The 24,337-nt window shown below is 37.4% G+C and overlaps 3 protein-coding genes and 1 pseudogene across 9 annotated transcripts; 3 read left to right on the top strand and 1 right to left on the bottom strand.

The window, feature by feature from the left end:
- Nucleotides 1-646: 646 nt before the first annotated feature.
- Nucleotides 647-5,133, top strand: LOC148689180 (uncharacterized). 5 transcript variants are annotated; one of them, XM_088689962.1, is made up of 4 exons: nt 647-927; nt 1,009-1,086; nt 1,401-1,542; nt 4,730-5,133. In XM_088689962.1, exons 1-4 carry the CDS (start codon nt 924-926, stop codon nt 4,887-4,889), a joined length of 384 nt encoding a protein of 127 aa, XP_088546088.1. In that variant the 5' UTR covers nt 647-923; the 3' UTR covers nt 4,890-5,133. The 5 variants fall into 5 exon arrangements, 1 of the variants encoding a protein (XP_088546088.1); XR_015958860.1 differs by lacking the exon at nt 1,401-1,542 and having other exon boundaries at nt 661-927; XR_015958859.1 differs by lacking the exons at nt 1,401-1,542; nt 4,730-5,133 and adding an exon at nt 2,061-2,414 and having other exon boundaries at nt 702-927.
- On the bottom strand, nt 1,485-4,049 carry LOC137707642 (protein LAZY 1). Its single transcript, XM_088689963.1, has 4 exons — nt 3,961-4,049; nt 2,696-3,483; nt 1,845-2,127; nt 1,485-1,528 (listed from the first exon to the last, which is right to left on the bottom strand). The coding sequence occupies exons 1-4, from the start codon at nt 4,031-4,033 to the stop codon at nt 1,509-1,511; spliced, it is 1,164 nt and encodes a 387-aa protein (XP_088546089.1). The 5' UTR covers nt 4,034-4,049; the 3' UTR covers nt 1,485-1,508.
- Nucleotides 5,134-7,272: 2,139 nt separating the features above from the next.
- On the top strand, nt 7,273-11,548 carry LOC137707479 (putative metal-nicotianamine transporter YSL6). Of its 2 annotated transcripts, none has more exons than XM_068446356.2 (7): nt 7,273-7,877; nt 8,072-8,244; nt 8,589-8,686; nt 8,893-9,030; nt 9,390-9,579; nt 9,818-9,950; nt 10,421-11,548. In XM_068446356.2, exons 1-7 carry the CDS (start codon nt 7,505-7,507, stop codon nt 11,353-11,355), a joined length of 2,040 nt encoding a protein of 679 aa, XP_068302457.2. In that variant the 5' UTR covers nt 7,273-7,504; the 3' UTR covers nt 11,356-11,548. The 2 variants fall into 2 exon arrangements, with proteins under 2 accessions (XP_068302457.2, XP_068302456.2); XM_068446355.2 differs by having other exon boundaries at nt 10,418-11,548.
- Nucleotides 11,549-19,621: 8,073 nt separating this feature from the next.
- Nucleotides 19,622-21,207, top strand: LOC137708588 (transcription factor TCP20 pseudogene; annotated as a pseudogene). Its single transcript, XR_015958394.1, has 2 exons — nt 19,622-20,892; nt 20,984-21,207. The product of XR_015958394.1 is annotated as a transcription factor TCP20 pseudogene (transcript).
- The last annotated feature ends 3,130 nt before the right edge of the window (nt 21,208-24,337 follow it).

Below are 24,337 nucleotides of genomic sequence, written 5' to 3'. Positions count from 1 at the left end.
AACATCTAATATAATAAATTTATTATTTGATGAAAATAAATAAATAAATAGGATCGATGGGTGTATTTAATTGAGGTTTTTTGGATTTTTAATTATTTCGTAAACGTAGCGATATTCAATTAAAATTTTAAGTGATTTTTGAAAACTCTAACCATATTCAATTAGAATTTTAATAAAAGTTTATAATACTTCAAGTATTTCTAATTAGGATTTGATTTTGAAAAATTTGAGAGAATTTGAGAATTTTCGTAAAGTATTTTAAGTAATCACAAATCTCGCATCTCCTCTTTTTAGATTTTGAGAGAATTGAATTTCGCTCATAATTTTGCATTAAATCTCTAAAAAAAAACTATTAAAAACACATCATATTCCATGGACTTATATAAATTAATAGATATATCTCAAAATCCTAATTGAAATTGAATACACGTTAAGTAGCATTTGGAAAATTTTATCGCATTAATTACTATCTTCTTAAGTAACTTTTAAAATAAAATCATTTTTATCGGTTTTTTTTTATTGTAACTCCCTAAATTAGAGAGAGAAAGTATAGTTTGAATTCGGCACAAAGTGAATTAAAAAGGAAGACCAATTGCCAAGCAATCCACTTCTTTAACGTTAGCTATCAACCGCTGAGGAATGAGCTCAGCGTTTATATCTACTTCGACAAATACAAGGTCAATGCATAGCGAGTGCCGTTCAACGTTTATATCTACTCCGATAAATTTGGGACCCTTCAAGGGATAAATTTTAGTTTTATTTTTTATTGTAAAGATAAATTAAGCAGATTGTGTTTGTGAGGTAATTTATATAGTAATCTTGGGTTTAAAAAGATAGTAATAGAGAAGTTAGGTAAATATGAGGGTTGAGAGTAAGTTGGTGAGGTGATATGGTTTTCTCGGTCTCCATTTCCGGAAATCCCAATGTGTAAGTTCATCTTACTTCCCCAAATATACAATCCCTAAAACATAATTTGTTACATTTTCTGATCATTCAATATGTGGGCAGCATCAGCCATCAGCCACCAACCGCCGGGGACTGAGCTCAGCCTTCTCAGTGATGTTAGTTTTCGCTTCCGGAGAAAAGGTACGAATCTGTGGCCTGAAAATATCAAATTTTATTGTTAGTTTTCGCTTTCGAATAACTTGCTAGTCACCTATTGTGTTCTTGGATGCGTAAAATCTTGGATGCATGATAGAGTGTATGACTAATTTGAGTACTTATTCAAGAAAACCGTGGATTTTTTCTTAAGTCGTAACCGTTCAATAAGAATTGTAGATAATCAAAATCTTGCTTATTGATTCGGAAATTTAGATGAAACTTATTCACAATACTCAATTTCATCACCACACTGAAGGAAGATAAATACCATCTGGTATTCTTCATTTTTCTTGATTTAGCAACACTCGCTCACTCACAAAGACGTACATTGAAAGATAATATTACAAAGCACAATATGTTCTGTCTCGCGAAGGACGGCATCTGTCTGTTTCTTACAACTGCGGTTGCTACAGCTCCAACACCAAATCTGCAATGCAAATGGTACCAAACTGTTAAATGTATTCGTAGTAGGCTCAGTTTTGAAGATCTCGAATGGATAATGGGGTGCATATGTGAAAAAACTTGCTATGATATGACTAGATAGAGCCCTGCGAGTTAAGGATATAGGTTCAGTTCATTGTGGTTTCTTTTAAAGTTTCTATTTTTTAAGAAGGCTGATGGTAGAGTTTGAACTTTTTGTTAGATGTTCTGTACTTTTTGTTCTCCCGAATTTTTGGTGTTCTGTACTCGATTTGCTTAGGCACTAAATCAAAGTTTATCGGCGTATAAAAAGTAATACTTACATTCTGCATCTGTTTTAATCCAGTGCTCTCCTCTTTTCCCATAAGTGCTGCCACTCAGCCTGTATTGGGGGAAGTTCATGTATTTCTTACAATTTTCAGTCCCCTCCTTTACCAGTGGCCCTTCAGGGAACCTTCTGTTGTCTCCACCCTTGAGCATCATGTTTTCATTACAACCACTATCTGCACTGAAAATTTTCTTCTTCTTGTATTTCTCAGACTTGACGAATTCTCTAGCAGCGATAGAGCTTTCAGGATGGATCGTTCTATGGAACATGCGTAAGACCTGCATGCCAGACAAAAGGACACAATAAATTGTATTTGAAGTAATAGGTTCTTTTTTATCCTCAATATAAGACAACACCAGGTAGTTTGGGAGAAATTATTAAAAGAAGGATTGTTCTCTAATGAAGACATCTAATGAAACACTAGTATTGGGTTTAGATAAACAAGGTTCTGTAGTGGGATGCTAGGTTTTCCAGGGGTCAGTAAACTGGAAACAACACCTTACTTTTGAGTGTATAGATCATATTGTAAGACCTGGAGATGCTAACAAAGACAATTTTCACTCTACATTTGCTTCTCACAATTAATTTATCCTATATGTCAGTGTTACATTCTTTGTGTGTGCTGAATCCCATAAACAACCATTGATGTTTCTTTGATCTAGATGCTGAAGATCAGATTGATAGCATTGGAGTATCGTGTTTGACTTAGCTGTATGTAGGATGACATTGGTGAAATTATTGCAAGGGAATGATGTATGTGTGTATGTACTCATGTACATTTGTGTGTGTGTAATGAAGAGCCATCAGATGCGCTGTTCTCGGAAGATCCAGTTATAGGAACCCAACCTTATGGGGTTTCTTCTTGGTTGAAAGAGAATCAGATGCCTCATCACATTTCTTCTTGATGGAAACAGAATCAGTTGCATCACCACCTGAGCTCTTTGAAGAAGCATGGAACTTTTTAATCATCTTCTTCATGAACCGCATGGCAGATTTATGCTTATACTTGACTTCTGTCTCCTCACTTTCACTTTTCTCCTTATAATCAGTTGTGATTTTGGTCCTGTCAAACAGCTCTTGCAGTGATGCTTTTTCTTTCTTTGCTTCCGTTGTTTCTGGTAATTCAGTTGAGGACCCAAAGAGATATCCTTTGAGCGGACATGCTGCATCCTTCCAGTACTCTTCATCTTCGGACTCCTCCATTTGCTTTCCATTGGGTGTAACAGAGCCAGCCTGACTGTCCCTTGCTGACGATACACGAACCCCTTCTTCCTTTGTCTCAGCCTCAAGAAACTTCTCTAGCTCATATCTGATTAGCTTCAAGTCGTTCTCAGTCACCTCTGCTTTTTGCTGAGTTAAGTTCTCTAAAGTCGTCCCAAAAGTTGGTGTTTCGGGCTCATTGATACCTGACTCTGAGCCAAGAGTTCCAATGGTCAGAAAGCCAGGAAAAAGCTCTGAGATGATAGCAGATGTTTCTTCTTCTCTCTTGGCTTCAGATTCAGAAAAAGATTTTTCTTGGTCCCTTGCAGGTGGCTCCAAGGATGTAGATCTGTATCTGGAGCCAAAGCTTGACTTCATATAGGCATCTTGGTCATCAAGTGATGGCTGAGCTGAAAGGCAAACACAAGGGTTCCCTGAAATTAGTTACAGAAAGAATTAGGTCTGTTACTCACATTGGAAGAAAGGATTGATCTGTGCGTATAAGTACGTCATCTCAGAGGCTGCACGGCTGGCCAAATAAACTGATCAGTGTGATATGGCTGAATGATTTCATTAGGTAGTATAAGTTGGTCAGCGGTCTTAGGTTCGAATATCGTAGATGGCAAATTTGATACCAAATTAGGCTGTCCATTGTGCGGCTTAGCCGAACTCCCCCTCCCCTTAGTGTAAAAATATCGATGTACTCAAAAAAAAAAAAAAAAAAGTTGGTCAGCAGTCATGAGGCCACTTGATTTCCAACTTTTTCATGAGATTCCGAGTTAGTTCTAAACTGCAGCTTAATATATAGTAAAGTCAATGATTATTTGCTGATTTCTGTAACCTGATTATGTGTGAATTCTTAGTGCTTAAGATGGGGAAAAGATGAAAAGTAGGGTAGTAGGAAGCAATACCAATAGTGAGATCCTTGAAAGGCTCAATGCTACCGTGCCGAAATTTGTGGTGCACCCATTGTAATAACTGCATCAATGTAATGCTAAGATAAAGTCAAAAAGATTGAAAACATCTCTCGTTCTAAATTTGGTTAGAGTTTACACTTACCTTCATTTTCAGGTGTTGGAGGGCTTGATGTTTATATTGTTTAAGTAAACATTGATGAAAGAAAATATATATAGATTTAGTTTGCGAACAAAGACTGGCTCTAAAAAAAGATGTTAGGAGGAGGAACAGAATAATATCTTTTCATGAGGATTTCCGAAAGGCGGTAGAAGTCACCAATTACTAGAAGGGTCTGAGGGTGGTTGAGTAGAGAGACATTTAGAAAGATACAAGATTGTAGTTGGCTCTTCTTATCAAGGCCAAATCATGTAGACAAATTGAAGGGTGGTTTGAGTATGCTGCATAAGTATATTAGTAAAGTTGCATGTAAGCTTTAATCAACGCTTAATAATGTTTCACATAAATCTCCATAAACCTGATAAACAGTTGTCTTTTTGAGTAGCACAACGATGCACCCGAGGGGGAAAAGGGGTGTAAGCAAATCTACTTGTTTCATTGTGAAGTATAGATTTCTGAATATGGTTACGATAAATTAGTATTACGTGCATTCACTTCCAGCGTTATAAGATACTAGACCGCTTTGCTTGCAGATCATTGATGTCATTGATGCTGCATTAGGGTTGTTTTCTCTGCTACTTGTAATATTCTAAACCTCATGTGCAGGTATAATTTTGACGTTAATAGCTATAGATCGAGGTTTGGATTCAACCAATTGTCTTGTTTATCATTGTCTAAGTATCTTATGGATGGAGGAGGAGGCATCAGGACAAGGTTGCTGGCCCAGAAATATTTGCATGCCCCCACACGCATCTCTGGAAGTTAAGTATTTAGCTTTAGGGAAAGGGCATAGCTGCTGTAGGCTTAGAGACAAAGCCATTAACCATTCGTGCTTACATCCTTGATTAGACCTCGTACTGTCTTACAAGTGGGCTCGATAATTACGCAGGGCAGAGGAAGGTCGAAGATAAAGGAAGAGTCCTTTACAGAAAGAACATTCATAGTTTATGCATGTAAACCGATCTTATGAATTCGCTTCAAAGCATTGAATATAACTGGTTTTGCAGAAAGTACGTTGATAGTTGCAGAATTTGTTATGCAAATGCAAGCGATGCATCATGTTAGTCCGGTAGGGCTATATCGGACATTTTGTTGATACATCATCGATACTGTGTTAAAAATGGACATCCTGCACATGGAACTGAGTATTCTATAACATGAATAGCTTCTTTGTTTGTTTTCCTTGCATGAGATGATTTTGGGACAAGACTGGTGAATGAGTCACCATATATAATTGAAACCATGATTAATTAATTGAGACAAGCTTGCTCAAATCTGTCAACATTCCAACCATTAGTTTTAGGGTATCCCTAGTTTAGCTACTTCTGGAGGACTAAAGACAGCGAGAATCACTCCCCATTCCACCTTCCATACACTACAACAAACACTTCCAATCCAGTTGAACTTGGAAAAGAGAGAAAGCTTGTCTCCTTAAGGTCACGGAGGAGCTCTTTCTCAAAATATTTCGTGGCCTATTCACATAACTTACTGCTTATGATCAAAACCGTTCATATTAGAAGTCACTTTGTAACATCATCCTTGCAAAAAATCAATCAACTAAGGTCGTTAGTCAATGATTTTATAGAATCCGTCAATTTGTTCTTATAAAGTTAAATGACTAAACGATCTTGGTGTTATTTGATTTTTTGTAGAGATCATCTTTACATGGTGATGTATAATATGAATATTTTGATCATAAACACAAAGTTCCATCAACAAGCAATAGTATTTTAAAGAGGAGTTCCTCCTCAATCCTTGAGGACTAAGTCAAGTCTTTTGGATGAGGATCTTCTCCGGATCCTCTTTGTGGGGATCATAAGAATCCTCATATTCTAGCCGTTCATCGTACATCATCGTGCGAACAGTTTTCATCAGAAATTATTTGTGTTTAATTTTAAATAAAAAAAGTCAAATGATTTTTGATTGTACGATATACGATGAATGACTAAAATGTGAGGATTCCTAAGATCTCAACAATTTGGATCCGGATCGGATCCAAATCAAAGTCTTTCTCCTTGGAAAAATATTGGATTGGACAGTTTCTTTTTTGGGTCTGAGTCATATTGTTCAGTTGGAATATGTATTGTCTTTATTGTTTTTGTATTAGATGGAGTTATTGCACGATCATTACCATCATGTTTGTTCTTATTTGTATGGACCTGTCTCATGATATGATAAGACCCCAACTTAAGGGCAGTTGAGCCATCTTGATTTTTTTATTTAGGGGATAAAACCAATTTGGTTTCTAGGCATTTGGATTATCATCGTGGATACCTCGTTGTTGTGGTTGATCGTTATTGAGTTTCGAAGAAGTCATTGTGCACTTCTTGAATACATTTTTTCTTGTGTTTTCATAACGGAAGAATCAAAACCACGATTTGTGTACTTTTAGGTTACGAAAGATTTATTCTCTCTAAGTGCTAATAACAAATCTTCCTAATATTTTCCCAACTTGTAGAATGGGAAAAAAAACTATATATCGGAAATTTGAGTGGACCAAAATAAAGGGTCTTATGATTTTATAAGAGCCTCCCTACTAATGCCGTTTTTTCATGAAACCATACCAAGGCTAACAAAGAAAAGATATTCGAAACTGTTGTCATACCAAGACAACTTTCACACTAAGTGAGACTTTATAGGGCTTGGTGGAACTAAGAGGAATGGTTTACTTATACCCTGAATGCCCCACGTCAACCCAAATAAATGACACATTATCATATGCTTTAACTTTTTCACATTACATTATATCATTAGCTTAAGATGTCACTGTGTAATCCTAAAAATATGAGTAGAATTTCACCTGAAAAACGATCAAGTTCAATCCCAAGAGTCTCGGAAAGTCTCTTCTGCAAATGACTTAGTCTAACATCTTACTCAAGTTTTTCTCCCAAGTAAATACTTGTAAAACCAAAAAGGGTGATCGCTTCCATTCACCGTAGTCATTAGTGAATCAGTTTACACATTCAGTATCTCTAACATTACTCTATATGTTTACTTTATAGGTTGTTCATTTTTCGTGTTCACGTTGTACATTATCTATGAACCTACTTAAAGTTAATATTTTTAATATTAACTAAATACCATGAAAATTGATGATTAAACTATTACTTAAACGTTAATAAATATACTTATTTTTATCAGTGACACATGGAGCAAGAAAAAATTACCTGTGTCCGTATTGGTTGGATAAATTGAATTTCAACAAACTTTCAAAACGCCTCCGTGACCTTTCTCTGTTGACAACAAATTCGCCAGCTACCTCTCTGCAACTGCACGCCTTCTCCACGCGCCGTCCCCTAAAAAATCCGTTGACCTCGATTGAACAAAAAAATCCCAATTAATATCCCAACAATCCACACCGTCTGATCATCTCTCGCAGTCATGGGGACCGAATCATCAGCAGCGTCCGTGGAGATATCAGATCCGTTGCTTCACGATTCCGACGACAAAATCAAGGCCGTAGAGGCCGACGACGACGACCGAATCCCCGAATGGAAGGACCAGATCACCATCAGAGGGCTGGTCGTCAGCGCCGTGCTCGGCAGCCTCTTCTGCATTATCACCCACAAGCTCAATCTGACGGTCGGGATTATCCCCTCCCTGAACGTCGCCGCAGGGCTGCTCGGGTTCTTCTTCGTCAAATCATGGACTGGTTTCTGGGGAAAATTAGGGTTTTCAGTTACACCCTTTACCAGGCAGGAGAACACCGTCATCCAGACCTGCGTCGTTGCCTGCTATGGCCTCGCTTTTAGCGGTAAGCCTAATCACTTCTGTTCCGTTCCGTTCTTCACTAATTAGTATTAATCACATCACTAATTAACTGATTAGCTAGTTCTTAGCTCTTATTCTTTGTCTTTTGGTAGTTAATTTTGATCTCAGTCATGGAAAATTGGTGTTTCTTTTATCTTGTGTAATCATATAATTTGTAAATGTGAAATGAATTGGCAGGGGGATTCGGTTCGTATTTGCTTGCCATGGATGACAGAACATATAATCTAATTGGTTCTGATTACCCGGGTAATCGGGCGGAAGATGTTATCAATCCGAGCTTGTGGTGGATGAGTGGTTTCCTGTTTGTTGTGAGCTTCCTGGGCATTTTATGCCTTGTTCCGCTTCGCAAGGTGACTACTTTTTCTGTGGATATGGATATCTTATGGGTGCTACCTATGTTTTTGACTTTGAGCTAATACTGATGTTAACTTTCTAACTGAACTCTGCATTCTGGCTTTTACACCGATATAATTGTCTTTTTAAGTTGCTATTGGCATCTCGATTCATTTCGCGTATGTTATGTTATAATCATTAGACCCTGTGATAGAAACAGGTGTTGCTTGATGTATGTTCATTGGCTAGGACGTTTTGATGACAGAAGTTTAACGTGCCCGTTGGCTACCTATTATGGTATTTGTTGTATACTTGTCTTTTGTTAATGTATACTGTCTCATCTTTATTAATCTGATATCAGGTTATGGTCATGGATTACAAACTAACATATCCCAGTGGGACAGCCACAGCAATGTTGATAAATAGCTTCCACACTAAGAGTGGTGCAGAGCTTGCCGGGTAAAGTCTAAGTCTCAACCTTTTGATGTGTTTTATAGTAGTGCACTACTGCACTTTGCTTCCACTCAAATTGGGAAACCGGTTATTCTTCCAACTCTAAATATTTGGTTTGAAAACTCCTTTATCCCTTTGTATCTATTTTTATTAAAATAGATGCATTCAAAATGGATCTTTTAAATTAACACCGTCATAATCTTACTTTGCAGGAAGCAAGTTCATGCTCTAGGGAAGTATTTAAGTATAAGTTTAATTTGGAGCTGCTTCAAGTGGTTCTTTAGCGGTATTGGAGATTCATGCGGATTTGACAACTTTCCTAGCTTTGGTTTGGCATTGTTTAAGAACACGTAAGGCTATTGGTTCTCTGGTTTTCTTCATGATTCTTCTCTTCATTCTCGCTCCCCTTCCCAACCACATCCTTTCCACTCTTTCACCCTTGTTTATAAGTTGAGAAAGTGGCAAACACTACTTGGTGGAGCTAGTGGGGGTCCTTTCTTTTTTATTATTTTCATACCCATTTTATGATGAAACAAATATCAAAATCAGAATAGAATTGGTATTTTGCTTTCCTGATTATCAATGATGAATTCGACAAAAAGAAAAGAAAAAAAAGGCCTTCTGAGGAAGTGGCATTCTTTTTAGTAAGATCTACAATATTTGTACAACAGTGAAGTTGCTGATGTTTTACATGACTGGCTTCATGCAGGTTTTATTTTGACTTCAGTCCAACATATGTTGGATGTGGTCTTATATGTCCTCACATAGTCAACTGCTCAGTTCTTTTTGGGGCTATCTTATCATGGGGTTTTCTTTGGCCGTTAATATCCCAATATTCTGGGGTCTGGTATCCAGCCGACCTTGGTAGCAATGATTTCAAAGGTCTTTATGGATATAAGGTATTATGCTTCGATTTCCATTTCAGGCACACTACCTTGATTCTTAGGCTAATTACATGGGTGTACTACTATAGTGTAACTATTTCCAGTACGGATTTTGTTGCATTTCTTATGACAAAGACCTAAAGGTAGAGTAAGGGAAGAATAGACTGTTGCCTACACACTCATTCATAGTTATTGTTTTTGGTCATCTAATTGGCTCTAAAAGCTATATTCTTACCCGTTATGCTGTTTGCAGGTCTTTATATCCATTGCCCTCATCCTAGGGGATGGTCTCTACAATTTGATCAAGATTATAGCCTGTACTCTCAAGGAACTATCCAATAAGAGTAGCAAACTGAGCAACCTTCCTGTTGTCAAAGAGGCCTTAGGTCAGTATTTATATGGTCTCTGATATTCATTGAAAATGTCGTCACTATTCGTTTGATGCCAATGTTGTCACTATTCGTTTGATGCCAATGTTGTCACTCTTCACCTTAAAACGGTTTGAACCCATGACCCATATAGGGAGCGCATGTGTTCCCTGCATTGACGTTTGAACTGTATTCTCCTGTTGCAGTGCTTGTGTATTAGTAATCTTGTTTGAGTTGTCATAATAGCATAATTGGCTGAAATCCTACTGCCAATTTTGGCTGTAGCAAAATCTATGTATTTACCACATTATTGGCCTTTATTGGCCTGTATTGGCCACATATTATTGGATAACCTGTCAAAGAGATGAAGAGGGGATGACATCTTACACTTGGCATAGTATAAACAGATTAAAGTTTACATGTATCTTACTTTTGAGGTAACCTATTTTATGCTGAAGAATAATAGGTTGTTGATATGTGCTCAGCAGGTGATGAGAATTCAGAATTACCACTAGAGCAGAAAAAGAGGGATGCAATATTTCTTAAGGATAGGATACCGACGTGGGTTGCCGGAGCTGGATATCTGGGCCTAGTTGTAATATCCACAGCAACAATGCCAATCATCTTTCCGCCTCTGAAATGGTATTTGGTTCTATGCTCATACATCCTTGCTCCTGCCCTTGCCTTCTGCAACTCCTATGGCACTGGCCTCACGGACTGGAGTTTAGCTTCAACTTATGGGAAAATTGGTCTTTTCATCATTGCGTCATTAGTTGGAAGTGACGGTGGTGTTATAGCTGGGTTAGCAGCTTGTGGGGTGATGATGACGATTGTCGCTACTGCAGCTGATCTCATGCAAGACTTCAAGACAGGTTACCTCACTATGTCCTCGGCCAAGTCTATGTTTATAAGCCAGTTAGTGGGAACAGCCATGGGTTGTGTGATTGCTCCGTTAACATTCTGGTTGTTTTGGACTGCATTTGATATCGGATCACCTGATGGTCCATACAAGGCACCCTATGCTGTAATATTCAGGGAAATGGCAATCCTAGGTATCGAGGGCTTCTCTGAGCTTCCCAAGCATTGCTTGGCTATGTGCGTTGGTTTTTTTGTGGCAGCGCTAGTTATAAACCTGCTGAGGGATGTGTGTCCTAAGAAAATATCACAGTTCATTCCGATTCCAATGGCAATGGCAGTCCCATTCTATATCGGAGCATACTTTGCCATCGACATGTTTGTTGGGACAGTGATATTGTTCATTTGGGAGCGAGTGAATAGGAAGGATGCGGAGGATTATGCAGGGGCAGTGGCTTCGGGTTTAATATGTGGTGATGGGATATGGACAATCCCGTCGGCAGTCCTCTCAATTTTCAAGGTCAATCCACCCATCTGCATGTACTTCGGGCCTTCTTTGAGCAGATGAGTGGAGCCACATGCAGCACTGTAACACTAGTGATTGTAAGTTCAAAATTTGAGGTGTTGGGAGGTTTGGTTAGATTTTGTAAATTAGTACTCGAAGTATGATTCATTACTCAGTTGGGGTGGTTCTTCTAGTTCCATGTACATTAAACAAACGGTTGAATGCTCCGAAATTAACGAACCACAAGATTGAAGTATATTGTGTTGTTTTTGTATGGTATGGAGTTATTGCATCATTTGGAAGTGAGAGATCTTAGGTTTGAATCTCGTGGATGGCGAATTCGATATCAAATTAGGTTTCCCATTGTGTGACATAACCGAACTTCTTCTCCCCTCAATGTAAAAATATTGATGTATTTAAAAAAAAAAAAAAAAAAACGTTTCTGATGAATGGTGTCACATGTATTAAACGTTAGGCTGGAGTTTATCTCGGGCCAAACTTTGAGAAATATGGACTTACCCTTTCGAGTTATCATCTCTTGCGCATCAAAACACAAACAACAAAGATTTGAGACTTAAAAATTTTGGAGTTTATTTCGGCCCAAACTTTGAGAAATATGGACTTACCCTTTCGAGTTTTCATCTCTTGCGCATCAAACATACAAACAATAAAGATTGAGACTTCAAAATTTTTGTTTTAATCAGTGTTTTGTTCAGGACTAGTGGGGGAGCATCTGTGTAACGATGCATTGCTATATTGTTTTTTTTTTTTTTTTTTTTTTTGCCTTTTTGGCGGTTTTAATGAAAATCTCGGTTGACCAAGAGAAGAGAAATCTTTTTTTTTTTCTTAGTATATTGATATTTTTAGACTAAGGGAAGAGGGAGTTCAGTTAAGTCACATAATGAGCAACCTAATTTAGTGTCGAAATCGACATTCACGAGGTTCAAACCTAAAATCTCTCACTTCCGAAAAGAAATACTATCAGACCGTAGTACCGAGTGGCAAAAAAAAATCTAATTAATATTACTAAATATATAGGCTAAGTAATCACAAATGTGAGTTTTGGAAATGGGGCACATGGCATAACGGTGACCTCTATAGTCTCTACTTAGCACACTTCCACTTCCACTGGATTCTTTTTTTTTATTTTTTTTTTATTTTTTTTATCTTTTCTTTTCATATCTCTAATTTTGATAGATTGATGCATCTCAACCTCCTATCAATTAGGTAATGGGTTATATCTATCTATCTAAAATTATTGTCATCAATTCGTCAAGTAACATCATCGATCTATACCAAAAAGTGCAAATTCATCAATTGTTTTTCTACATGTATTTATATATTGTCAAATTTAGCGATTAAGTAACTTATGTAATCATATGAAATTAACTAACTTATGTAACCTTATGAAATTTACTTTTATGTATATTTCTCTGAGATTTAGTTTCTATTATTTTTTTTTATGAATTTTTTTCAGAACTTTGGCAAGTTACAGAAATTGAAGAAAATCTGAATGTTCATACAGAAAATTACACAACCTAGAAGTCCAAAACAAATAAAAATTAAGCAAAAGAAAGGGATGGCACGCAGAGAGAGAGAGAGAGAGAGAGAGAGGGGGAGGGGTCCATTCCGTCTCTCTCTCTTGATCTCTATCAAAGGGAAGGAGGCATTCAGTTAGAGATTCTAGCTTTTTATTAATTGGAGGTTGTGGCTGTGGCACTCCTTTTTGATGTGCAGCATGCAACTTCTGCTGCTTTTCCCATTTCTCATCATCATTCTTCCTAAACTATACCATATCATCCTATTATGTGGAAAAGGATACCCGTCCCATCATTTTTCTCGGGATCTTAGGAATCTTGTGATTGTGATCGTTTATTGTATATCGTGCGGTCAGAAATCAATTTTAAATTTTAAATTAAATATGAATAGTACTTAACGAAAACTGACTGCTCAATGTATTAAGTCATTGATTATCCAATATTATTATTATACGTTATTTATATGTGAAAGGAATCCTCTTCAGATACCGTTCACCAAGTCCATCAAGTTCACCCATTCGGATTCTTGAAATTTGATCTAACGGCTAAAATTATTATAACTTTTAAAAGAACCCCCTGTTTGTAGCCGTTTGATCAAATTTTAAGGGCTCGGATGGGTGGACTTGGTGGAAGAGATTCGGAGAAGATCCATTTCCGTTTATATGCCCTACTGGGTGTTGAATGATATTTTAAATTCGATACAAAGAAAATTGTATTTTTTTAGTTTGGTGCTACCCACATACACCTACCTCTTTTTGCCTTTTACACACTCATTTCAATTTCCGAGAGACCTATTGCTAACAAATTGCTTGTCCTCTTTCCTTCACTTCCCGGCCTCCATGTTTCACTTGAACATTTAGCACATACTATAAACAACTTTATTTTTCTCTTAAGTACAAAATTTGTAATTGATGAAGCCATGGTGAATAAAGTATTCTTATTTAACCATTCCGCACTCAAATTATCCTAAGACAAATACAGAGAGTTAAAGCTTATATATCTCTTTATGGATTTAGTCTTTTATAAACCTAGATATATTTATATATTTATATGAAGTGAAAGGAAAGTAGTTTTCCGATTGAAGAATTGAATTCGTGGGATAGTATATATGGGGTATGAGATTTCAACAGCTAACTTTAGAGGAGAGGAGGGGCCTCCTTTGTCTCCGTGATGGGATGCACATACGACCATCAATTCAATCACCACCACACACGTCGCCCATTCCCGCCATTATTGTCATCACACAAATCAATAGTTTTCTCCCACACCACACCATATCAAGCACAAACCTCATGAATATATATAAGTACAGCTATGAATATTTTCACACACAACCCAGAAAAAGAGGTGGGAAAAAGAGAAAAAAAGTCCTGCTCTTTAACGGCTTAATTAACGTTTCTTATTAGCAATTATTATATATATATATATATGAATATTAAAAATTAAATTGAAATATATGGTCACTCTACGGTGACCGAAGGCTGCATGCATGCATGAGTTCGATGCGTTCATTTCTTCATCCTGCAGAGGAACTGAGGAAGCAATGAATTAGCTAGTGATGTAGGACAAAAATTAAATTATTTTACATGCAATTAAATTAAAGGAAGGAAGCTACTTTAAATGAAGAAAAGTGATTGGAGAATAGAAAATTCTTGGGTTAAGTTACATTATAAATAGGTCATTTGGCCTTAGGTTTGTAATTTTTTTCGACTATTATTCAATAAACATGAGTTTTCTCTCTTTCTTCCTAGTAAATTTTAGAGTTTGCTAGTAGTTTTATAACGAAGGATTATTATTCGATTTTCCATGTTCAATATATCCGTTGTGTCAGCTAAGTTTCCTAGTTCTTTTTAGAAGAAACAATAGTAATGTTTTGATTCAAGGATAGGCCAAAGCAGCCCCAAACCAAAAATTTAGCTAATTTGTAAGCAACCGTGTTGGCTTGGCAGCAGATATGGGTGCAAAATTCTTCAGTGATTGTGGTAAGGATGCTCTTTGTGTTATCGACAATCTGCCAAATTATGGACAAATTAGTTGAGGAATCACCAAGGGCCATCACAATCTGAAGAGAGTCTACTTTCAACAAGAAACCGATACATATATACGAGCTATATACACACATATGTACTGAACTCCTAATTAAATAGTAAAATGGGGAACACAATAATCATACCAACTTGCAAACTTTAGAACTTTGAAAACTAAAGCAACTTTGGACCAACTAAACCGACTAATTAAACTCTCGTGGTTTATACATCACGAAAGCGATATCAAGTTTCCTTCATCAAATGTTGTATATAATTATTATTCAACGCTTTAGGTCAGAAAATATACAAGAAGCGATGCATGCGTCTCCTATTCATTTATTGAGTTAGAAAATCTACAAGAAGCAACACATGTCACCGTAGTCGCAAGTTTTCGCAACGAACAACTAATCACTCAACTTTTAAGAGTTGCACACACGCGAAGATACGTGTAATGTGTGCAGTTTCGATAAGACAAGAAGAGTACCATACAAGATATGATGTCCTAATTGAGGGTTACAATATAAAACAAAAACTGAATTAAAGAAGTGAGGTAATGTACATTGACCGTAATGTGTATCATCATTGATTCTTCGACCTTACTATCCACATTGTATAATGATAGTTAGGGATAATTGGGTACATTTCATGGAGATTAAAATAACAATGTGGGCATTAACAAGTAGCTTCTTTTTTCTTTAAAAAATGACTAGTTGGTGGCTTCGTCAGTCGTCACGGTAGTATATTCTTTCGGGGATCAACAAGACTCACATAGGCATTCCAGCCTCTTTGGTCACCATCATGTGATTCACTAATGTCACTAAATCAAACCAAGACGTGCCGTGTAAAATACGAGTCTGGAATTCGTCCCCAACTATGATGTGTCGTGAGGTAATGTACATGGACCGTAATGTGTATCATCATTGATTCTTCGACCTTACTATCCACATTGTATAATGATAGTTAGGGATAATTGGGTACATTTCATGGAGATTAAAATAACAATGTGGGCATTAACAAGTAGCTTCTTTTTTCTTTAAAAAATGACCAGTTGGTGGCTTCGTCAGTCGTCACGGTAGTCCATTCTTTCGGGGATCAACAAGACTCACATAGGCATTCCAGCCTCTTTGGTCACCATCATGTGATTCACTAATGTCAATAAATCAAACCAAGACATGCCGTGTAAAATACGAGTCTGGAATTCGTCCCCAACCATGATGTGTCGTGAGGTAATGTACATGGACCGTAATGTTTTCCACATTGTATAGTGATAGATAGGGCTAATTGGGTACATTTTATAGAGATTAAATAACAATGTGGGTATTAACAAGTAGCTTTTTTTTCTTTCTTTTTTGTAGCTCGCCACAACAGTCTATCATTTCAAGGGTTGGCAAGACTCATAAGCATTTTAGCCTCCTCCTAATCACCATCATGTGATTCACCAATTTCAAAAATCAAACTCAAAATATTTCATGTAGAATACATGCCTGAAATTCATCCGAACTATTCAGCACTCTATGGTGGTTGGTATTAACAAGTAGCTTAAGTTGAACTTTATGTTTAAAAATTTGAACTTGTGTGCTTTACTTTTGTTCTTTTTTTCTTTTCAAGTAATGGAAGAAAACATAACGTGTCTGCTTGTTGTGATTTTAGTATATTTGATGGCTGATATTTATAAGTTTAATTAATCCCTTCAATTATGAACGGTAAAGAATAAACACACACGCACCCACCTCATCAAAAATAATATTTCTTGTCGGGATTATTCATATTTGATTCATGTAAGATGATATCTAATTAATTATGTGGTGGACGCTAACACATAGAAAATCGCTTTCAAAGCACAATTAAAAATGGGTTAATAGTTTTAAGAAATTGGGATTGGGCATCTTTGTCATACGAGAAATTTAAGGTTAAAGATAAGGGACTCTTTTGTCACTTTGCTTACTTGTTATTGGCATCCAGTGCTCACACCAATTATCATTGACAAATGTGCATCCCTCTCTCGTGCAGAACAATCTCTTGTGCTTCTATCATCATTCTCGTGAAGGAGAAGGATTTACACAAAACGAATTTATTACCATATAGCATCTTCTGTTTATTAATACGTGATAATATATTCTTAGATCGGGTCTTACGTGATGGTGGATTTGTTCTATATAAATTGTTCTCTAAGGACCAAAAGAAATATAGAAGAAAATTTACAACATCACCTTTATCCGTGAACAAATTAAGGAAAATTTTGTTTTTTTGCAATTATATGTACTAGATTATGTAACTTTTATATAAAATTTAATTTTCAAGGTTGAATATAAGGGTATAAATGTGCATGCACTTTAATTCAGCGAGCATGAAGGGAAGTAACGTGAGCACATAATTCTTTTTTCTAAGTGTGAAAAGAAATTTAATCTTCTAATATTAGGGAGGCCAAATTTTTGGATCAAGTTGTGTAAACTAAAATGATATGGTTGTTGATGATTGAATTATTAATTAGAAGTTAATTAACGTGTTTATTTACTATTAGTAACACATCATTAAATTTAAAATTTTAATCTCTCTAACATACCCTTTCAATTATTTATCATTTGGGTGGAAAGTGATGTCTAATTGTAAACATCCAATAGAGCACACTCCGATGAGAAGTAAGATTTTGTATATGGCCCAACCGTCAGAAACTAGAGTATAAGGCCCCACCCCACTGAGGCCCACCAAGGTAGTATATTCTTTAGGGAAAAAAAATTCAATGTGTGAGAAACACGGCTTAATATGTTAAGTGTCATAATATAAATGGTTAGATACTTGAAAAAAAATTTTAACCACTTGACACTTGTACTGTAACACTTGGGGTGTGTTTGTTTGCCCTCTTTAACTTTCACTGGACTACACTAGACTAAATGGTAGTGTAATCCTATGTTTGTTACACACATGGACTAACTTTAAAGAGACTCGCTCCGACTAAACTGGACTACGAGCTTCACTAGAGGGTCTTAGCGAGACATCGGGCAAATTGCTAAGCCTAACTCTGCAATGCTTCACCCCTCCAATCTGCTCCTTCCTCGCCTATTACAACCCTTTCAAACCCAAATCCCGCAAAACTCGAAACAAAATAGCAAAACTTTTTCAATTTTTCCCTTTTTCAAAACCAAATCCAACTCCTAAAATTTGAACCTAGAAAATAAAAAAACCCAAAAAACCCAGAAACCCAAACCGGATTCAACCCCTATCTCCCACCTTCCAATAACACATGCATCCCACACCCAACTCAAAATTCAACCCCTATCTCACACACAGAGGCAAAGAAAAAACAAAGGGAACAACAAAGTAAGGCGCAACCTGGTACAGAGAACAGGAGGGCGAAATAAGGTAGAAAAAGGGGAGAGGGAAGGAAGACAGTCGCGGAGAAAATAATAGGAAAACATGATTCTGGAAAAGACCAAAAGAAAAAGTAGAAGTAATAATATAATATTAATAAATATAAATTACATTAATAATAAAATATTAATAGGTACAAATTAAATAATATAAAATTAGAAATATGTTTCTTAGTCTGATACTACACCAAACGTTTCACTAAATCAGTCCAGCTTCATCTATTTCAAGCCAATCTAACTTAGTCTTTGAAACTAGTCGAATCCGAGATAATCCGGTGCAACAAATGCACCCTTGATGTACTAAGCCGTGTCCCCAACACCAATTTAATAATATAATATTATATAAAATTACGTAACATTGTATTTTTGAATTAAAATACTACTGCGGTCTTGTTCCATGCAAATTACTTTTAAGTTGTATTTTGTGTAAGTTGCTCAACAACATGCTTTGTGGTCTGTAAAAACTCCATATCATTAGCCTTGATGTTGCCGAATGCTGTTGATCCCATTTATATAATCATGTTCTTTCCTCTCCGCCTTTTTAAAGTTCCCATCAATTTTTATATCATATCTTAAGGATGGTCCTAGACCTAGAAGAGTGGGATACAAGCAAACCCCACCACCGGCCATTCATAGTTGCCAGGTGTCGAAATCTCAAGCTGTCCAGCTTGGAAGTTGAGTTCCTTATAAGAGATGGCATCATATGTTGGTTTGCTACTGCAATTATAGCATATGCAGGCAGCAGGAGAAATCAATAATGAAGAAGGGGGAGAAGGGGGAATCCAATCAATCCATAGACCATAGTCCATGTGACTCCATAGAATGTGGGGAAAATTAGAGAATGGGCTTTTGATTTGCCTGCTCTATTATTTTAGCGTACAATAATGTATAACGTATGTTATTGAATTTAATGATAAGATGTTTGTTTAATAATTTAAGAGAATTTAACGGGTTAATCCAAGTCAGTTAAAAGATAATGTGATATTATACATTGATGTACGGGAAGGAAATAGTTGTCATGAGAGTAAAATTCAAATTTAGGCGCAGATGACTAAACTTGACAGATCTCATATTTGCATAAAAAAACCTTTGTCTGACTAATTATATCTTGTTCTATGTCTAAGCTTATTAGTATTTAATATGTGATTAATTTAAAATATCGACACATTAACATCTGACGGTGTGAAAACACGAAACTGGCAGTTGTGTTCATATCTGCCTAGTCAAACCCCGCTGCAGTGTCAAAAGTAACAAGAGATAAAGTAAGAAAGGAGGACAGCTTGAAGAGAGAGAGTGAGAGAGAGTAAAAAACAACCAAAGCCAGTCTACCCGGAGGAGAGAGTAACATTTGACAATGGGGTACGCTGGGATTTTAATAGTATTTTATGGGTTTTGTCTTCTCTTTCTTTGCCAAAAACAGTGAAAACTCATGAAAGTGTAGGACTTTTCAGGTCACCTTCTTCAATCAAAGAGGACCCATTTTTCTCTTTTTTTTTCTTTAATTTTTTAATCCCCTGTTCATGGATCCCAAGGGCTCAAAGCAGACACAAGACATACCTAGCTTCTTGAGCCTCCCCCCACAACCTCAGCAGCAGCAACCACCACCACCTCAACCCAACAGCAACATGAACGACGACAAACCTGCTGAAATCAAAGACTTCCAGATTGTAATCGCTGACAAAGACGAGTCGGGGAAGAAGCAGTTGGCGCCCAAGAGAAGCTCCAACAAAGACAGACACACAAAGGTCGAAGGCAGGGGAAGGAGGATACGGATGCCGGCCCTCTGCGCCGCCAGAATCTTTCAATTGACCCGAGAGTTGGGTCACAAATCCGATGGGGAAACAATCCAGTGGCTCCTCCAGCAGGCCGAGCCGTCGATTATGGCCGCCACTGGGACCGGGACGATTCCGGCGTCGGCTTTGGCCGCGGCAGGGGGCTCTGTTTCGCAACAGGGGACTTCTTTATCAGCTGGATTGCACCAAAAGATCGATGAATTGGGGGGGTCCAGTGGAGGTAGGACCAGCTGGGCAATGGTGGGCGGGAATTTGGGGAGACCCCATGTGGCAGGGGTGGGCGGGCTATGGCCCCCTGTCAGTAGCTTTGGGTTCCAGTCATCATCTGGTCCTCCATCAGCCACCACAAATCTGGGCAGTGAGAGTTCAAATTACCTGCAAAAAATTGGGTTTCCTGGCTTTGACTTGCCTGTCTCTAACATGGGTCCGATGAGTTTTACTTCAATTTTGGGTGGGGGCAATCAGCAGCAGCAGCAGCTTCCTGGGTTGGAACTTGGGTTGTCACAGGATGGACATATTGGGGTCCTGAACTCACAGGCTTTGAGTCAGATTTACCAGCAGATGGGGCATGCTAGAGTGCACCAGCAGCCGCCGCAGCACCACCACCACCACCAGCAACCGCCTTCCAAGGACGATTCTCAAGGCTCTGGACAGTAGTAGTGGTCGCATTAGATTTTGTGAAATTTGGATGGGAGAACGCAAAAAGCAGTAGCATTTTGTTGGGTGGCTGAGTTTGTTGTTTTGGTAATGGTAATTGTATTGTATAATTGGAAAATGTTAGGAAAAAGATACTCGAGGGAGTTCAATATGGACTGGATTTTGTTTTCCCCTTGTTTTTCTCTCCACTGCATGATTCAAGTCTCCATATTTACAGGTGCTTCTGCTTAAATCTGCTTAATTTTTCAGCACTCTTCGTGTTAGCCATAGAATATAGGGGAATTTGATTGTTGAAAGTGCTTTTGCAGATGGGATAATTGTGCACTGTCAAATTGCTTTGGGTTTGGGCTTAACTGCTGCTGCTTTGAATTCAGAGGTGTGTTGATTGTAGTGTAAGGCATCTTTTTAATTGGTTTTGTTCTTCACTTGGTGTGGATCAAATGGTGCTCGGTTTGTTTGTGAGAATTTAAACATAGAGCTCTATAGTCATACTTACTCTCCATTTTTCTTCTTAGATTTCTTAATTATCTTACATCTTCATTGTGTTTTCCACAAATTAAGGGGCAATTACTTATCATACCACTTGCACTATACTTGCTCTCTCAAGCCACTTCCGAAGAACACCTCGCTTCGTCTTTACAAACCATTTGTGTTCTCCTTGGTCTCACAGCAGTAGCATCATTAATAGGTCGATAGCCTAGTTGCCTTCAACGTTGCCTACTTGAATGTCCAAGTGCATTTCAATCCTTGGAGATGATATTGCATTCTAAAGTCTTTGACGCCGGAATTCCAATCAGGAACTCAATTTTTTTTTTTTGTAGCTTTGCTAGTCGGCTTTGGCATATTACAAGGAGAAGGATCGAAATTAAGAGTCTTTTATAGTTTCAGAACATAAGAAGGGAACATTTAGAACTCCATTTGGTTTCCCTAAGAACTCGACTATTCCGTCAAATCTGTTTAATTATGTCGATTGTCATTACCATGTGGAAAACTGCTTCACTAGGCGACTCATCAAACTAGTCTCGCCTCGTAGTGTCAGATTGATCTTTGGTCTATAGATTTAGTAGCTTTTCGCTGAGCTTCACATATGATGGATCATCGCGGGACAGATGATCAACATGTTTCGTGGGTTCACATTGTAAAAGAGATTATGCAGTTCATTGAACTTACGGCTTTTGGCATTGTCTACATTGTTTGAGATGTTTATCTGTTGTGTGTTTTGAAAATGACTTTTGAGGCTGTTGTAGTTATGCTATTAGCCTCTCATTCATTCTTTGTAGTTGGCAGCAATACAGTCTTTGTCATGGCCTCTTCTATCACATTGGAATATCTTTCTGCTTCTCCCTTATCTCCTTTATCCGTTTCTCGCTCATTTCGCATATCACCCGAAACAGCAGGGCATCGAACTAAGGACTTCATACAAGAATTTGTGTGTTGTTTATGAACTAGGACTCAAATTTACCCTTAAACCCCACGAATTATGTTTTTGACTGTTTCCCATGAAATTTCCTGGCCCCGTACTCTCAGTACTCATCCGCTAATTGCAGGTCTAATTGTACATAATTTCCGGCATTTGTGGGTCTTGGTTTGGAATCGAATATGATGTACATTTAGTCGTATATGAGATTCTGAAGCATAAAATATATAAAGCCGTCTTCAAAGGTACGTACGTTTCCAACTGATGATGCTCTCTCTTTTATATCTGGCGTTTTAGTTGTACCCTGTCATTATGAGCAATGGTGGATTCATGAAATATTATTTGGGAGTCAGTAAGACTGGCGCGCACATCACGCAAAAATTTTTGGATGGAATAGCGTGCAAATTGGCATTTCATGTAGTCTTGGTAAGCCTGAGGTTATTTGCCAAGTATGCCTACAGATGCCAATAATTTTTGAGCGAGCATGCCAACAAATGCCAACGTACAACAAGTGAGTTTATTGACAGATGCCCATAACAATGCATATGAGGGCATGAGACTAGCACATATCATGCCAAATGTCCATACAGACAATTCGTCAAGCAGTTGAGAGCAGTTTTCCGACCACGTTATTTGTAGGATAACTCTCAAAATTAACACTGCAGAATTTATGTATCTTGATTCCACTGAATTGTGTCGGTCGCGTCAGAAAGATCCGCCAACATTTTTCTCGACCATCTACCATATGTAAAGGGGCATCGCGAGCTGCTGTTTCCATGAAGATTCGCAATTCGTCCTCACCGAGCCGTGGAAACCACATTACTAATACCGCCTGGTGTCCATTAGTACGTACTGCGCATTTGCGTTATTCAGGCGAAATTTCGTACCTCGGCAAGAAAACCATTCATTAAGAAAGCAGAAAATAAACAAAGGGTGTATTATTGGGACAAGCTTTTATCTTTTGCTTATCTACATATAGTAGCGGATCCAAGAATCAAATTTTGAGGTTCAGTGTTAAATATAAGTTTTTTAGATAAAAATAGAGCGTTAATTGTGCAAAAAAAAATTTTGTTTATTCATTAGGGCATTTCGTTGAATACTTAGTGGCCTTATTGTCGTCAGCCAAACCATGTTGGGCTCATGTAAAGCGATATCGACATATGTCAATGCAATATGATAAGTAATATAGAGAGAACTTGTCGAGTGTTGTCGATGCAACCTGTCAAGATTTGCCTAGCAATAATTACATCAAACACTTAAGAGGCATAAAAGGGAATCATATCAAACATTCATAGGATCCTCGAAAGACCTTCACAGATATATTTTTTCAGATTTCAAGTGGTCCGGGGACCACCTTGGTCCCAGCGCCCATCTACATCTATCTACATAACATTATTCAATATTATCCACCTTTTCAACTATTTATATTCACAAAAGTATGGGTATGCATTGGAGTTTTAGACCGTAAGATTCTTTAGACTCTTTTACCAAATGAAGAAATAAAATAAAACGATCTTGATACTTTATTTGGTTGATGCATGTTATACACTAAAACATACCAGAATTTTTGCAGACAAAGAAGCACTTTATTTAAGTAAAAACCGGCGGCTCTTACCCATGATCCCACGTTGTCAGTAAAGAAGAATTTGCCCTGAAGTGGAGAGGAATAATATAGTAGTATTAAAACCAGCAAACTATAGAAAACATAGTTCTCCCCCATCACCTTAAGAAGACGCGTACGTAGATTGGTCCTCCTATAAACAAACAGAGAGTTTAGAGGATGAACCTGCTGTTAATAATGCTATCCCACTAAGGCAATATTTTACTTGTATTAAGACCATATTGATGGCACGACTAATTGCCAACAACACAACCCAGAAACAATCAACCCTACCACAAAAATACATAGCTAACTTGACCTATGTTTCTTTTCAAGTGTGATTCACCTCAGATTGTGGTATCGCTAAATGATATTTCTATTAATTTGTCTTTGATTGGACATTTTGTAGAAGACATCAAGGCATTGCTTCCGACAGTCACTATGGCTTCTTTTACCCATATTTTGTTCATAGGCTTGCTCACTTTGGTCTTACTATTAGTCAATTTTGTGATTGGTTAGATTTCCCTTCGAGTTTGATCCTAAATTTACTTGTTGAGGATGCTGTGTTGCCTTGATTGGCTGCTTGTAATGACCTTTTTCTTATAAATCTACTTTCGTTTCCTTTAAAAAAAAAAAAAAAAACTT

This window comes from Pyrus communis, chromosome 17, assembly GCF_041283825.1.
Source record: "Pyrus communis isolate YQ-2024b chromosome 17, ASM4128382v1, whole genome shotgun sequence".
NCBI lineage: Eukaryota > Viridiplantae > Streptophyta > Magnoliopsida > Rosales > Rosaceae > Pyrus > Pyrus communis.
Note: the sequence above shows the minus strand (reverse complement) of the source record. Positions and strands in the feature narration are given on the sequence as shown.

Coding starts and splice junctions, on each gene's coding strand:
- LOC137707479 (XM_068446355.2), top strand. CDS start 7,505: ATGGGGACCGAATCATCAGCAGCGTCCGTGGAGATATCAGATCCGTTG. Junction 8,687..8,892: donor AGTGGTGCAGAGCTTGCCGG/GTAAAGTCTAAG, acceptor CTTACTTTGCAG/GAAGCAAGTTCATGCTCTAG. Junction 9,031..9,389: donor TTGGCATTGTTTAAGAACAC/GTAAGGCTATTG, acceptor GGCTTCATGCAG/GTTTTATTTTGACTTCAGTC.
- LOC137707642 (XM_088689963.1), bottom strand. CDS start 4,033: ATGCAGTTATTACAATGGGTGCACCACAAATTTCGGCACGGTAGCATT. Junction 2,128..2,695: donor CCAAGAAGAAACCCCATAAG/GTTGGGTTCCTA, acceptor TCTGGCATGCAG/GTCTTACGCATGTTCCATAG. Junction 1,529..1,844: donor GATTAAAACAGATGCAGAAT/GTAAGTATTACT, acceptor TTTGCATTGCAG/ATTTGGTGTTGGAGCTGTAG.
- LOC148689180 (XM_088689962.1), top strand. Junction 1,087..1,400: donor TTTTCGCTTCCGGAGAAAAG/GTACGAATCTGT, acceptor TTCTTGATTTAG/CAACACTCGCTCACTCACAA. Junction 1,543..4,729: donor CCAAATCTGCAATGCAAATG/GTACCAAACTGT, acceptor CCTCATGTGCAG/GTATAATTTTGACGTTAATA.